The 14,876-nt window shown below is 42.6% G+C and overlaps 2 protein-coding genes across 3 annotated transcripts; one reads left to right on the top strand and one right to left on the bottom strand.

The window, feature by feature from the left end:
• Positions 1-5,049: 5,049 nt before the first annotated feature.
• Positions 5,050-10,453, bottom strand: thumpd3 (THUMP domain containing 3). The gene is made up of 10 exons (XM_041888169.2): positions 10,364-10,453; positions 9,783-10,100; positions 8,386-8,463; positions 7,720-8,217; positions 7,338-7,468; positions 6,982-7,051; positions 6,583-6,698; positions 6,334-6,438; positions 6,074-6,197; positions 5,050-5,718 (listed from the first exon to the last, which is right to left on the bottom strand). Exons 2-10 carry the CDS (start codon positions 10,029-10,031, stop codon positions 5,527-5,529), a joined length of 1,563 nt encoding a protein of 520 aa, XP_041744103.1. The 5' UTR covers positions 10,032-10,100; positions 10,364-10,453; the 3' UTR covers positions 5,050-5,526.
• A 16-nt stretch (positions 10,454-10,469) lies between these two features.
• On the top strand, positions 10,470-13,692 carry LOC121575212. 2 transcript variants are annotated; one of them, XM_041888171.2, is made up of 2 exons: positions 10,470-10,553; positions 11,100-13,692. In XM_041888171.2, exon 2 carries the CDS (start codon positions 11,108-11,110, stop codon positions 12,821-12,823), a length of 1,716 nt encoding a protein of 571 aa, XP_041744105.2. In that variant the 5' UTR covers positions 10,470-10,553; positions 11,100-11,107; the 3' UTR covers positions 12,824-13,692. The 2 variants fall into 2 exon arrangements, with proteins under 2 accessions (XP_041744105.2, XP_041744104.2); XM_041888170.2 differs by having other exon boundaries at positions 10,476-10,870.
• The last annotated feature ends 1,184 nt before the right edge of the window (positions 13,693-14,876 follow it).

Raw genomic sequence — 14,876 nt, forward strand, 5'->3', positions numbered from 1 at the left:
CTAAAACAAAAATCCAGAAAATCACATTGTATGATTTTTAAGTAATTAATTTGCATTTTATTGCATGACATAAGTATTTGATCACCTACCAACCAGTAAGAATTCCGGCTCTCACAGACCTGTTAGTTTTTCTTTAAGAAGCCCTCCTGTTCTCCACTCATTACCTGTATTAACTGCACCTGTTTGAACTCGTTACCTGTATAAAAGACACCTGTCCACACACTCAATCAAACAGACTCCAACCTCTCCACAATGGCCAAGACCAGAGAGCTGTGTAAGGACATCAGGGATAAAATTGTAGACCTGCACAAGGCTGGGATGGGCTACAGGACAATAGGCAAGCAGCTTGGTGAGAAGGCAACAACTGTTGGTGCAATTATTAGAAAATTGAAGAAGTTCAAGATGACGGTCAATCACCCTCGGTCTGGGGCTCCATGCAAGATCTCACCTCGTGGGGCATCAATGATCATGAGGAAGGTGAGGGATCAGCCCAGAACTACACGGCAGGACCTGGTCAATGACCTGAAGAGAGCTGGGACCACAGTCTCAAAGAAAACCATTAGTAACACACTACGCCGTCATGGATTAAAATCCTGCAGCGCACGCAAGGTCCCCCTGCTCAAGCCAGCGCATGTCCAGGCCCGTCTGAAGTTTGCCAATGACCATCTGGATGATCCAGAGGAGGAATGGGAGAAGGTCATGTGGTCTGATGAGACAAAAATAGAGCTTTTTGGTCTAAACTCCACTCGCCGTGTTTGGAGGAAGAAGAAGGATGAGTACAACCCCAAGAACACCATCCCAACCGTGAAGCATGGAGGTGGAAACATCATTCTTTGGGGATGCTTTTCTGCAAAGGGGACAGGACGACTGCACCGTATTGAGGGGAGGATGGATGGGACCATGTATCGCGAGATCTTGTCCAACAACCTCCTTCCCTCAGTAAGAGCATTGAAGATTTGAAGATGGGTCGTGGCTGGGTCTTCCAGCATGACCACAACCCGAAACACACAGCCAGGGCAACTAAGGTGTGGCTCCGTAAGAAGCATCTCAAGGTCCTGGAGTGGCCTAGCCAGTCTCCAGACCTGAACCCAATAGAAAATCTTTGGAGGGAGCTGAAAGTCCGTATTGCCCAGCGACAGCCCCGAAACCTGAAGGATTTGGAGGAGTGGGCCAAAATCCCTGCTGCAGTGTGTGCAAACTTGGTCAAGACCTACAGGAAACATATGATCTCTGTAATTGCAAACAAAGGTTTCTGTACCAAATATTAAGTTCTGCTTTTCTGATGTATGAAATACTTATGTCATGCAATAAAATGCAAATTAATTACTTAAAAATCATACAATGTGATTTTCTGGATTTTTGTTTTAGATTCCGTCTCTCACAGTTGAAGTGTACCTATGATAAAAATTACAGACCTCTACATGCTTTGTAAGTAGGAAAACCTGCAAAATCTGCAGTGTATCAAATACTTGTTCTCCCCACTGTAGCTCAGCATTGAGATGATTGGTTGACAGTAGGTGGGGGCTGGATGTCCTATATAAACACAAACTCACTTCCTTGACAACAGCTCTGCAAAGCCTAAAAGTATGTTTGCTCTGACTTCTGCAGAGGCCGCATGCAGTAAATGCTGTATGGTCGCTGAAGAAGTCAGATTAACCATGCAGAGCCTTTTAGTGATGTGCAGTTCATTTAAGATTTTTTAATGACTATTTTTACTAGCTGAGTCATGGCTCCATTTCAAAGCCAATTGATGCTTGATCCCAAATGTGGTTGGAGGAGCCGTATGGACACAATGTGACACAATTGCGGAACCTCCGGAGGCATACAGAGGCCAAATTGAGCTCCGTACCGCATCGCAGACAATGGGGAGGTCTCTGTATAGCTCCGCATTGACATAATTGGTTGACACAAACTCACTTCCTTGACAACTTCTGTCACAACAGCTCTGCTCTGCTCAGTGAAGCGCAATAACTATAAAAGCCCTGATTAAAAGCCAATTTATGCTTGATCTGAAAATGTGGTCAGAGGCTCCGTATGGAGGGTGTGACGCAATTGCGAAGACTCCGGTGGCACGCAGAGGCCAAATTGAGCACTGTACCACATCACCGTGTGCCTCCAAAATCTTGTAACAATGAGGGCTCTGTATAGCTCCGCATTGACATGATTGGTTGACAGTAGGTGGGGGCGGGAGGTCCTGTATAAACACCATCTCACTTCCTTGACCACTTCCTTCACAACAGTTCTGCTCTGTGAAGCACAATGAGTATTAAGAATCTCCAATCCAAAGTTAAATCTAGAATTGGCTTCCTATTTCGCAACAAAGCCTCCTTCACTCATGCTGCCAAACATGCCCTCGTAAAACTGACTATCCTACCGATCCTTGACTTCGGCGATGTCATTTACAAAATAGCCTCCAACACTCTACTCAGCAAATTGGATGTATTCTATCACAGTGCCATCCGTTTTGTCTCCAAAGCCCCATACACTACACACCACTGTGACCTGTACGCTCTTGTTGACTGGTCCTCACTACATATTCGTCGCCAAACCCACTGGCTCCAGGCCATCTATAAATCACTGCTAGGCAAATCCCTGCCTTATTTTAGCTCATTGGTCACCATAGCAACACCCACCCGTATGCGCTCCAGCAGGTATATCTCACTGGTCATCCCCAAAGCCAACACCTCCTTTGGCCGCCATTCCTTCCAGTTCTCTGCTGCCAATGACTGGAACGAATTGCACAAATCTGGAGCTGGAGACTCTTATCTCCCTCACTAACTTTAAGCATCAGTTGTCAGAGCACCTTACCGATCACTGCACCTGTACACAGCCCATCTGAAATTAGCCCACCCAACTACCTCATCCCTATATTGTTATTTATTTTTGCTCATTTGCACCCCAGTATCTCTATTTGCACATCTATCATTCCAGTGTTAATACTAATTGTAATTATTTTGCACTATAGCCTGTTTATTGCCTTACCTCCATAACTTGCTACATTTGCACACATTGTATATATATATTTTCTGTTGTATTTTTGACTTTATGTTTTGTTTTACCCCATATGTAACTCTGTGTTGTTGTTTTTATCGCACTGCTTTTCTTTATCTTGGCCAGGTCGCAGTTGTAAATGAGAACTTGTTCTCAACTGGCTTACCTGGTTAAATAAAGGTGAGAAAAAATATATATAATGCCCTGACTTCTGGTGAGGCCGTACCGCAGTAAATACTGGCCACTGCAGATGAGGGATTGACCATGCAGATCCTTTAATACACAGCCTTTACTCAACAAACTCAAACTCGAAAACGAATTGCTTGGGGTGCTGCAGCTCGCAAACGACTGTGCTTACCACCTTGCCTGGCTACCCAGACTACTTGCTCCAGACAAAACGCCACGCCCACGGACATTCGTTTCTTCTCCGGAATGAGGAGTATATGTAGCGAAGGACAGAGCAGCAGAAGAGTCATCGGGCTACTTATTATTCCGCCAAGGGTAGTTCACAATCTAGTTCGGTTGCAGCCACAACTAGACCTTGTTTCAAATGTACCAAGAAATAATCTTATTTGTATGCCTAGCAATCACAAATGTACATTGTTTAAAGCACACAGTTACAAGTCTCAGTCACAAATGACAGCTCCAAAAAGCCCCCTATGGCAGGGCCGATTTTTTCATGAGCGGATGGTCGGGGGGCCAGAACATAATTACAAATCATTTGTAGACTGCAATTTGACCGCAGGAATTACAAACAGATATAATATTTTACAAAAACATCATTTCAAAACTTGCTTACAATGACGTGTCCCTCTATTATGTGTGGGAATACTTGGGAACATATTTCCAAAATTAAAATGACTGGTGTTTTTACAGTCTTCTATGTCCAACATTGAAAATAAAAATAAAATGTTTTTTTTGCTCAGAAAACTTGGGTGGCCAAATAAAACCACCCGCGTTAGCCCACGGGCTGCCAGTTGGGGAACCCTGCCCTATGGTGAATGACATGAGAATGAGAGGCTTGTAGAATCATGACTCTTTCGAGTTTTCAGTTCATCGTTCGCCGGTAGGGGGTCCTGCGTGCTTTGGCCATTACTGACTCAAATGAACAAACTGAGTCGAAAGATTAGTTATTTTGACTGAACGAGTCGAAAAGATCAGTCAGTAAAAAGAGCGGAACTTCCCATCACTAGTAGGACTACGACTATATCTATTTTCAGATAGATCTATGCCTGAACAAAACAAACCAACAAACCCACATTTGATTGTAATCAGATTAGGCTTAATAAAATAAATACATTCCACTGATGAAGTGTCATCATGGATAGCCTCAATAAATTACACTGTTTACTAACATGTTATTCAAGCCAACATTATTAAACTGAAATTTCAATCAAATAAGATGAAATGTTCCTAGTCTGTCATATTTAGACAAAACTTGCATGAGAACATAGTCAATTTTATGTGACACAATCATGGTGATGTGTGAAACTCCCAAACTTAAAATGAGGTAGACTGATGTCACACTATCAATGATGCATCTGTTTTGCAACAGCAGCAGACATACCAGAGGGGTATACTACAAAGCAGGATCAATGTGTTAGCCAGCTAACTTCGATAAACATTCAGAAATAACTGTTGATTTTCTGATTCAACAAGATAGCTAAAGTTCTGTGTTTTTGATTGTTGAGTCAATTAGACCAATTTCCAATTTCAAGCTTATCTTTAAAAAAAATTGAAAGTTATTTCAGAATATTTAGGCAAGTTAGCTGCTTTGTATACCCCTCTGATGTAATGATGAGACACTGTTGTCATTGTTTATGCAGCTGGGTGATGAATGAGTGTGTGCAGTCTGTGTCATAAAAAAAGTCCATTACATCAACATTAAAGGGGAAACTCTTTGGACTAACTCTTCCCACTTGCGAACACACAAGAGACACCCACATCAAACCACAACCCAAAAACAACTGACATTTGACTTCAGTCATGGCCGCTAGCATTTCTTAATGAAACAAATATAAATGAGGCCAAATTACAAAGTGCAGTCGCCCTTTAACGCATGTTTGGAAACAAGTTTTATTTACCATAAAGAGTCATCGTACAGAACCTGCCAACAAGTAATCAATGGAGTGGAGAGGTGTGGTCATTTGAACTGATTCCCTCAACAACACAATGGGGGTATAAATCAAGTTTTGCTTACCTACCGTAGCTAAAAGAACCATGGATGATTAATGACTTGTATTTATATAACTGGCACTCAGGCGTAGCAAGACAACTTTTTATAAAGCTGGAGTTTAACATGAATAGGAAACTGGTTGTAATAAGCAGGCAGACAACTTTTCTTTCACTTAACCCAAACCTCGTCTGTCAATAACAATACAGTAAAACTTAGGAAAGGTTTTCCTATGAGACATACTCACTTTTGGACCTTCAACAAAAAACCCAGCAAAATAGGTTAATCAAATATATAATGGCAAAAAGTTATTTCTATGCCATTTCTAAAGTATACTTCTGTATAGGTCGGGCTTAACTCTGTCACTTATCCTCCTTTCCTTCTGCTGGTTTTTCCTTCCCTGGTTGCTCTTCTAGTGGTTCCCGGACATCTTCTGGGGTTTGGCCAAAGATCCCTGCAGTGCGCTTGAGGAGGAACACCCCTGCGTGTAGGCCCCCTACGTTGACCCAGACCGTGTGGTGCTTCCGCCAGAGTCCTCCCATCCTCGATATGGCCTGAGGGAACAAATATACGGTCACAAGACACTCATGGCACAACTCATTAATGTTGACACACCACAGTATTGCTTGGAGAAATGCCATCTGGCCAAGGGACCACCTATACTAGAAACAGAGTAGATTCAGTCCATACTATACACTAACAATAGAGATTTGTTCACACAGATAATATTGGTGTGGATTAATTACATTTAATAAGACACCACAACATCCTCAACTACTCATTCTCTGGTTATCCTGGAATTTCCCGTTGATGACCTAGCCTTCAGGTACAGACAGGTTAGGACACGTCTGTACACCCCACTCCATCCACCACGGATTACACAGTCTTACTGTATGTGTGGTACATTACCTTTTGAAAGCATTTCTTATCCTGGGTCAGGATGACAGCCTTCCCTGAGCCTGGTCTGGACACCCGGGCCATCTCTCTCAGACAGGGCGGGTACAGGTCCCAGTTCTTCTTCCTGGAGCCCATTCTATAAGAAAACCACACAATGTACACCTCAGCCACGTAAACAATACCAATACATTCCATACAGAAATGAGCCATATCTGGGCGGTTTAGTCAATTTTGAGTGTTGGTCCTAATAGAAACTGTACTGTGGTACCTACCTCTTCCCAAAGGGCATGTCAGTGATGATGATGTCCACTGAGCTGGTTCTCATGGGTAGATGGCACAGGTCCCACTGCACTGTGTCCATGGGCAGCCCTGGCGCACTGCAGGGTTGGGGAGTATATAGAGTAAACACAACTAACGATCAAATGGGTCTCATCACTTTGTCTTGCACGATCCAAAATTGAAACGATGTCTTCTAATTCTCATAAAGTCACTTATGTATGGTTTGATTTGTTGTGTCTCACCTGCCCTTGTCTAGTCTCTTCTTCTGGATGTGACAGATGTTATTGACTGTGCGGCTCACTGCCATGTCATTGTTGTCTCCGGCCAGGTAGAACGCCTGCTGCCATTCAATGGCTCCCTGATAGAGACAATCAACTACTCAGTAGGCTATACCATCTGATTACTACTTCATTAGATTTTACATTTTAGTCATTTAGCAGAAGCTCTTATCCAGAGCGACTTACAGGAGCAATTAGGGTTAAGTGCCTTGCTCAAGGGCACATAGACAGATTTTTCACCTAGTCGGCTCAGGGATTCGAACCAGCGACCTTTCGATTACTGGCCCAACGCTCTTAACCACTAAGCTACCTGCCACCATGGAAGGCATAGTCAGTTACCGTAGTCATATTTTCTCTTCTTACCTCTAAAGGTATTGCTCCAGTTCCACACATGGGATCAAGTATAACATCAGACGCCTGAGGCTTAGAGAGTCTGTCCAATGAAAGAGACACACAAATATCAGTTATCAGTGTGCCAAATATTGATTTTCACAAATTTTTATCAGTTAGAGGCAACATACTTTACATGAAGCACTACGCTACTGTATGTGTTGTGTCATGTGTAAATCAAAATAGGTTGCATCAAGAAATCACAGAATGGGGTTATTTTATCACAATCCGTATTACACCCATGCATTATCAAAGTGCAGGCATGAGGTACAGAGAGCTTTCCGTTTAGCTTGACTGTACTGAGTGTGAATGGAGGGAGAGTAGGAGACCTGAGCATGCCATAGCACAGGGTGGAGCGCAGCGTGGTGGGTCCAAAGTGAGTAATGTTTCTCCTGTGGAGACTCTCCTCTGTCAGGGCAATGCCAATCACCACCTCAACGTTATGTATGTTCAGCAGGACCTGGCAACACACACATGGTGTAATCATAATGGAAACACACTTGTTTAATTTCACATCACATTATGTGACCCCACCTATTTATTTAGAGGGAAAATATTTAGTCTCAGAACTGTTATTCCTTCCCTCTTTGTAACATAATCAATTTAGTTGTGTCTCGCAGGCTTATCTTGACAAGCCTGTCTAGGGCGGGCATAGGAATTCAGTGGGTACCAGTCCTGTTGGAACAGGATGCAATGTTATGATATTTTTACCTCGATATCAAACTTGGTCATGTCTGCTTTCCACTGGAAGAAGTCTTGCACGGCGCCACCAAAGTCCCTGGCGGCCTCGTTGGAGGAGAAGCTGTGTTTGTCTCCTGCTCGGCTGCACGTCACACGGAACTTCAGCAACTTTGGCCCGGGCTCCTGCCCCTCCACCTCCTGCTGCTCACCCAGGGGGCTGTTCTCCAGGTCAGGTGACCCGGCCTCCCCCACCCCACCCCCCTGGCCTGCAGTAGGTGCCTGAGGCTCCAGCAGCAGCTTATCTGTTTCTGCAGTGACAGTCTCCACGGTGTCTGTCTCCACAACATCTTTGTTGGCTTTGCCTCTATCTCTGAAATCTCTGCCTCTCCTTCCCTTCCCCTTGGGACCTTGGGGCCGTCTATGGGGTCCCCTCTTCTTCTTCAGAGAGGTGTTCAGTTTCCAGACCTTCAGTGCGTTGGTCCATGGCAGCTTGGAGGCCAGCTTCTGCAAGTCCTCCAATGTCCCCTCCTGTTGGACAGAATGGGTAGTGTTTTTATCAAATACCCTAAGAGGGAGAAGCATGGTATAAAGTGTAGGGGTCCTGTCTTTTATTACCAACGTGAATGTTATAATTGGAATGAACGTGTAGGGCTGTATGAATTCAGGTTGGCTGTGCTGTAATGAAAAGAGACATACCTTTGAGTCTTTAAACTGATAGTTGTCATACTCTTCAACCACAACAAACAGGTTGTCTACAGACCTCAGATGATGGACCTAGAAAGAGGCACAGGTAAAAAAAGCTAGGCTATATTTGAATTTACTCAATGGTACTGTCACAGCCAGGTGAACAAACTATTGTGAATGTGTGCAAAATTCATCAAAGGTTTGATGCCCACATTAAAGAATAAGAGGCTTTTTACCAAGCATTTAAAATAGGCTTAAATAAAATCTGTATTTCATCACAATCACAAAACTCTTGTGATAGTCATATTAAAGTAGCCCCCCAAAAAAGATGAAAGGATATTGACTAATTCTGCAGTTACAGTAATATTAAATGTAGGCTGGGTCATTCCATCGATAGAGTGCTTTTTGGGCAGTGTAATTTGGTAAAAGAAAACTAATTATTTCACCTAATTTTAACATTCTGTCATAAAGTGCACATGTTCAACTTAATATAAAACATGTTTTCCTATCTCAAGAGGTTAAATTAAGAAATTACATTTAGTGCCAATTAAAGTAACAGAGTTGCCATAGCAGGGTTGAAGTTATCATAAATCATAACTCCCCCTGTGCACCAGGGAGGGGCAATTGAATGCAAGCTTCAAATTCTTTTTTGTTTCTAGCCTATCTATCTATGGGTAACAGGGTTGACGAGTTATGCTCGAACCACTCAGTTTTCCACCACAAAATGGCCAAAAAGAACATAACCAGCAGAAGCAGCTCACCTGCATGTTTCTTTTGAAAAAGTAATTTAAAAAGGGAATAGTTCAGTTCACGTAAAAGGGTTGACCTTAAAACATATTTATTAATCTCGTGAAATAAATAATCATCTTCAGAAATGACTTTGTTGCTTTGACAAAAGTCACCTTGTCCTAGAGAGATTTACACGGTTATCAACACGTCACACCAGGGTAAGCCTACACAAAACACAGCCCTTATTTTAAGTGTTTCTAAAGTCCCCTATGGGGAAAAATGAATGGTGGAAAAACTATGGGAACCATTTCCTTGTTTGACCGCTAGGTTTTATGGGTATTATGACTCATACTGTGGTACTCTATATTAACCATGAATAATTAAAATCACAATGATATTGGTTTGGGTGGCAAAGCCCTTTTCTTGGGAACCCAAGTAGGAAATGGTTATGTTACATCTACACCTATTATATTCTCCTATGGTAACATAATGGTTTGGCAGATGTTTTCAAAGCTATTGTGAATCTCAGTTAAGTGGCTTAAGTTTTCATGTCAAATCTGACAGAGAGACTTACTGGGAATGCCATCATATCCCAATGACCTGTGAATCAACCATGACATGGGATATTTTACAGTGGAGTGTGTGAAACCCATCTGTCGGCAAAGCCAATGGCATCTTACCTGTGAGAGCTTATCTGTGGTTATTTGGAAGTATATTCGACCGCGGTCCTTGCTTATTGTTACATCAGCCCCAATTTTCTCCTGGACTTCCTCTGCAGCAGTGTTTTCAAACCCTGTGGGGACTGTTGCTCCTATGGTGACAGTGATGACCTCACAGGCTGTCTCCCCATCCCCGGCAGACTGGCTGCTTGTTTCCACACCCACCGCCAGGGGGCACTGCTGCCCCTCACTACTGTTTTGTGAGGACATGGTACTGTAGGCTGCCAGATAAATAATGCACTTCGATGTTCCCAGTGACTACAAGAAGCAGGAATGTACCTGGATAGAAACAACATACACAAATAGCGCAATTCACCACGGGGTTACTGTAGGCCAAATCACTAGAAACACATTAACTCTATTCTCACAGCTTGACTGAAATCTTTTCTCAGCAAGCACATTTCAAATATCTGCTATTATGGCTAGCTACCTACTTGGCTGAAGATACTCTTGTGTCAAAACATCTGGCAACATCAACTATCAAGCATCTGGCAACATCTATCAGCATTCCTTTTAATAAAAGGTTGTTTGGTGAAACCTACCGGTGTTTTGCTGTTTAAAAGCTCAGTCAGTTCATGGCTTGTTCACTGCACTCTCATGCTTCTTCAAACAACTGCAAACGGAAACCCATGTGTAACAGAAGTACTTCCGGGTTGCAGCAACGAAAATAAAAAGTTATGCGTTTCATATTCCTTTCTGATTCATCACTGAGTTGTGGATGAATACAAATAGGTCAGTAGATAAACGTATTTTCGTTGACGTGTTATTATTATATTATCATGGATAAAGTTGCCTAGCAAACATTATCTAGCTTTATGTACTAGCTTGTATAGCAGCTGGTGGCAAAAAGGTACATTTCCGGTAAATTTCCATGAAAAATTTCGACGGACTGTTTGTAATGTTGGGATTTTTAAAAGAACTCCTGTATTTTTAATGTGGAGAAACACTTTTTGAAAGTAACAATTCTTTATACTTCAGCAATATATATATATATTATATTTGCTACGTCAGGACAGGAGACTATTGTTAACGATATACTCCCTAGTAAGGTAAGTTGATTATGGTTTTGATTGATCATATTGTTCTTGAAATAGCTACACATTTAGCTATTTCCACACAGGCTAAAAACATATATATAAAAACATTTCAAGCACAATAGGCTAATCATACTTCCGACTTATTGCTTGATTCATTTCCCAGTGCATACTGTAGGCTACCTTTAACATTTCATGCTGTTATGTGTAGGCTGATTTAAACATTTCCACTTTATTTCTATAGGTGGAAAAATGCCACGTTTAGTATCAGATGTGTGGAAGCATTTCACCCCAGCCATTAATGACGATGGGAAGACTATGTACATGTGCAACTACTGTACAAAGCAGTATGTAAAGAATGCCACAAAGTTGCAGGTGCATTTAACCAAATGCAAAAATGCAACATTATATCAAAGTTCACAAGAACCATTGTTCTGCCATACAATGGAAGACCATAGCCAGAAGAATGCCGATGAGTGCCTGGCTCGAGCTGTATATGCCACAGGCTCACCCCTCATGCTCAGTGAGAATGTGTACTGGAAGAGATGTTTCAATGTTATTTGCCCTGGATACTCTCCTCCCAACAGAGATGCTCTGTCTACTCATTTACTGGAAGCTGAGTTCAACAGAGTGCAAGGAAAGGTGAAGGAAACAATAGAGAAGGCAGACAGTGTTGCTGTTATCTCCGAAGGGTGGTCAAATGTGCAAGGTTATGGCATCATAAACTACATAGTCTCTACTCCTCTACCATTGGTTTTCAAGACAACAGACAAAAAGGACAACACACACACGAGCACGTACATTGCTGATGAGCTGAAAGCTGTAATCAATGACATTGGACCACAGAAGGTGTTTGCTGTTGTTACTGATAGTGCCGCAAACATGAAGGCTGCCTGGGCACAAGTGGAGGAGGCCTACCCTCACATTACACCTATTGGGTGCACGGCTCATGGGCTTAACCTACTCATCAAGGACATCATGAGTTTGCAAACGATGGAAACGCTATACAAGACAGCCAAGCAAGTTGTACAGGATGTCAGGAGCAAAGAGGAAATGGCAGCAACCTACAGCAAGAAAAATACAAAGAAAAGTAACTCCACACTGAAGCTGCCCTGCAACACTGGATGGGCTGGGGTTGTCACCATGTACAACAGCCTTCTGAAGCACAAGGAGTCTTTGCAAGAAATGGCAAGATCGCAGTCTGTGGATATTGAAATCTCCATCAGGAAAATACTGCTTGATGATGTGTTTTGGGAGAGAGTGGTTCGCAATCTTACACTACTCTCACCGATCGCATCTGCCATTGATCAGATTGAAGGAGAGGATGCTGTCTTGTCAGATGTTCTCAGGCTTTTTGCTGATTTAAAAGACAAAATCAGCATGGCCCTCCCTTCAGCCTTGCTACTCAACACAGAGGAGTCGGCAGTTGTTCGATTTGTGGAGATGTGTGGAGAGTTTTGTATCAAGCCAATTCACGCAGCAGCATACATGCTAGATCCGAAGCATATTGGGAAACAAATACTTTCTGGAGAACAGATCAACAGTGCATACTATGTGATTTCTACCCTCTCACACCACCTCAATCTTGATGAGGGTAAAGTTCTGGCAAGTCTGGCAAAGTTCTCTACCAAGCAAGGCCTTTGGAATGGGGATGGGATATGGCAATCATGCCAGCACATTTCTCCCTACACCTGGTGGAAGGGGCTCTGTGCATCTGAGGCCCTGTCACCCATCGCCTCTGTGATCCTTCAGATCCCACCAACATCAGCAGCCTCTGTGCGCCACAGAGCATTCTTTGGGAAAACCCAAACAAAGGTGGGCAACAGTCTAACAAACAACAGAGTGGAGAAATTGGTGGCTATCAGGGTGAACCTTAACCTTTTTGAGCCAGGAACAGAACCAGGGTCCAGCACACAGCTTCAGAGTGATACAAAGGAGGAAATGGACATTAAATCAGAGTCTGAATGAGCAACTAAGGATGAAAAAGGGACAAAATATGGACAACAAGCTTAATAAGTGGACAGGTTTATCATTTTATTTTTAGATGCCTTTTTGGAGGGGGGGTTCAGATGCACATGATACATTTATAATTTTGTTAAAATAATGTTTATTGGATAATTCTAGCAATTTTACAAAGTAGATTACAAGTACAATTTTAGGCTAATGTTGGATTCTATCTTGAAATATACTTATTCATGTTACCATACCAGAACTTCTTGATTATTTCACATGTATACGGAATGTATATGTTAGGGGTCAATGAAGGGTAAAGAGGACCTTTGTGTGGAAAGTTACTGAGTGATATGGAAAGTTACTGAGTGATATGGAAAGTTACTGAGTGAGAAAAGGGGAAGTGCAGAAAGTTAATATTCTGTTCAAATATGTTATTGTTGAATATGAATGTTCCTAAGGAGGGAGGCAAAGGGCAACAGTAGTCTAGTTTGTTCCTGATAAGGCAGACCAGTTGCTGTGGAACCAGGACCATGAGGGATGTGGAACTCAACTCGAGATAAGGTCAACAGTTGAAGAGAGAAGACACTGCTGGGAGGGGGGCCACAGGGGCCCACCCCGAAGGCCATCTGAACGCAGTCCTATCTCACACACACACACACACATTTCCATGCCCATGAGGGTCCTAGACTTAGGCAGGGCCATGACAATACCAGTAAGAGGAACCTACTGTGTTTCTGCCTAACAACAGAGAAGTAGTGTCTGTCTTAGACATGCAAGGAGATGAGTCTGCCTAGTTGGAAGGTATAAATATGTGCTTGTGTGACTTGTATGTTGTCTTTGCAGCTGTATGACCCAGTGGGTGAATAAACTTGGTTTGAGCTTTTCCTAGCTGTCCGTTTGAGTTTTTACTCTGTTTGTTCAGAACTGAGCACTACTTAATTGAAGTTCAAAACCTAAATAAAGCCTATTATTATTTGTATGGAAGAGTATGTCTTATTTGATGACAAAGAGAACAAAATAGTAAGTCAGTGTGCAAAAATCCCCACCAGTAGTCCCATGGAATTTTTCACATTTGGAAAATTCCCAGGATTTCACAACCCTGGGCAAAGATTATAGGAGGCATGCAATGAGTTTACAATAAATCACCTGAAGAGGGCGTTAGTGAACCACAGGTGAATAGCCTAGACATAGGCCTGAAGAACTGGGAAGCAGAGGACAGTTGACTGGAAGTAAAAATATTGAATTGTTGGTTGTCTGATTTTAAGAAAACACAGTCAAGGGACTTCACATGTTACAGTGACAAGAATGGGATTATACCACAAATAGCTTTACATGCTATAGTCCTAAAAATATTTGCAATCTATCTGGATGTGAGCAATAACTTATGTAACTTAAAGTTACATTAAGAATCCTAGCTTTGCTCCTGCCAAGCCCACCAGAGAGATATGGGTTAAACCCAATCTAAGGGAATTGTTTTGCTATGCATTAATTAAAAGCAGTTTTGTACTGCTAACATAACACTGAGAGGGTGCAAATGAATGCATGAGTTGACATTCTGAAAAGAGAGAGAAAGAAGAGAAACAACACCATGGCAGCCTGTATCACAGGACTGGGTTTCTGTGGGCCAGATGGGATTGTTTGTTGCTCCCTGCTGCAAGGGGGCTGGAGGGGCTGTCCTACGCAGGAGGGGCTGTAGCTGCCTGCCTGCCTGAAAGATCCATCCACCAAACATGATCCTCTGTTTACCCTCACACACGCCACTTTGCCAGCCATTCTACACACACACACATGCTCTCACTCTCACCCCCAACCCCAAACAGAAGAAAATAAAGGGTGTAAAATATTGAAAGAATGAGCAATAACAAGAACGGAAAAAAAAACAAGAGGGGTCACTTATCAAACCTGCTGTATTTATTTGACATCTTTCTCCGAGGCCAGTGTACGTTTCATAGCGTACATTCTGTTTACAATTAGGGGAACCTGATGGCTTGCCCTGTGGCGGCAGGTAGCTTAGTGGTTAAGAGCGTTGTGCCAGTAACCGAAAGGTTGCTGGTTCTAATCCCCGAGC

This window comes from Coregonus clupeaformis, chromosome 10 (assembly GCF_020615455.1).
Source record: "Coregonus clupeaformis isolate EN_2021a chromosome 10, ASM2061545v1, whole genome shotgun sequence".
NCBI lineage: Eukaryota > Metazoa > Chordata > Actinopteri > Salmoniformes > Salmonidae > Coregonus > Coregonus clupeaformis.

Excerpts from the sequence above, each read along its gene's own strand:
- LOC121575212 (XM_041888171.2), top strand. The coding sequence starts at position 11,108 with ATGCCACGTTTAGTATCAGATGTGTGGAAGCATTTCACCCCAGCCATT.
- thumpd3 (XM_041888169.2), bottom strand. The coding sequence starts at position 10,031 with ATGTCCTCACAAAACAGTAGTGAGGGGCAGCAGTGCCCCCTGGCGGTG. Across the intron at positions 7,469-7,719 it reads TGACCAAGTTTGATATCGAG|GTCCTGCTGAACATACATAA; the intron begins GTAAAAATATCA and ends GTGTGTTGCCAG. Across the intron at positions 6,198-6,333 it reads GACATGCCCTTTGGGAAGAG|AATGGGCTCCAGGAAGAAGA; the intron begins GTAGGTACCACA and ends GTTTTCTTATAG.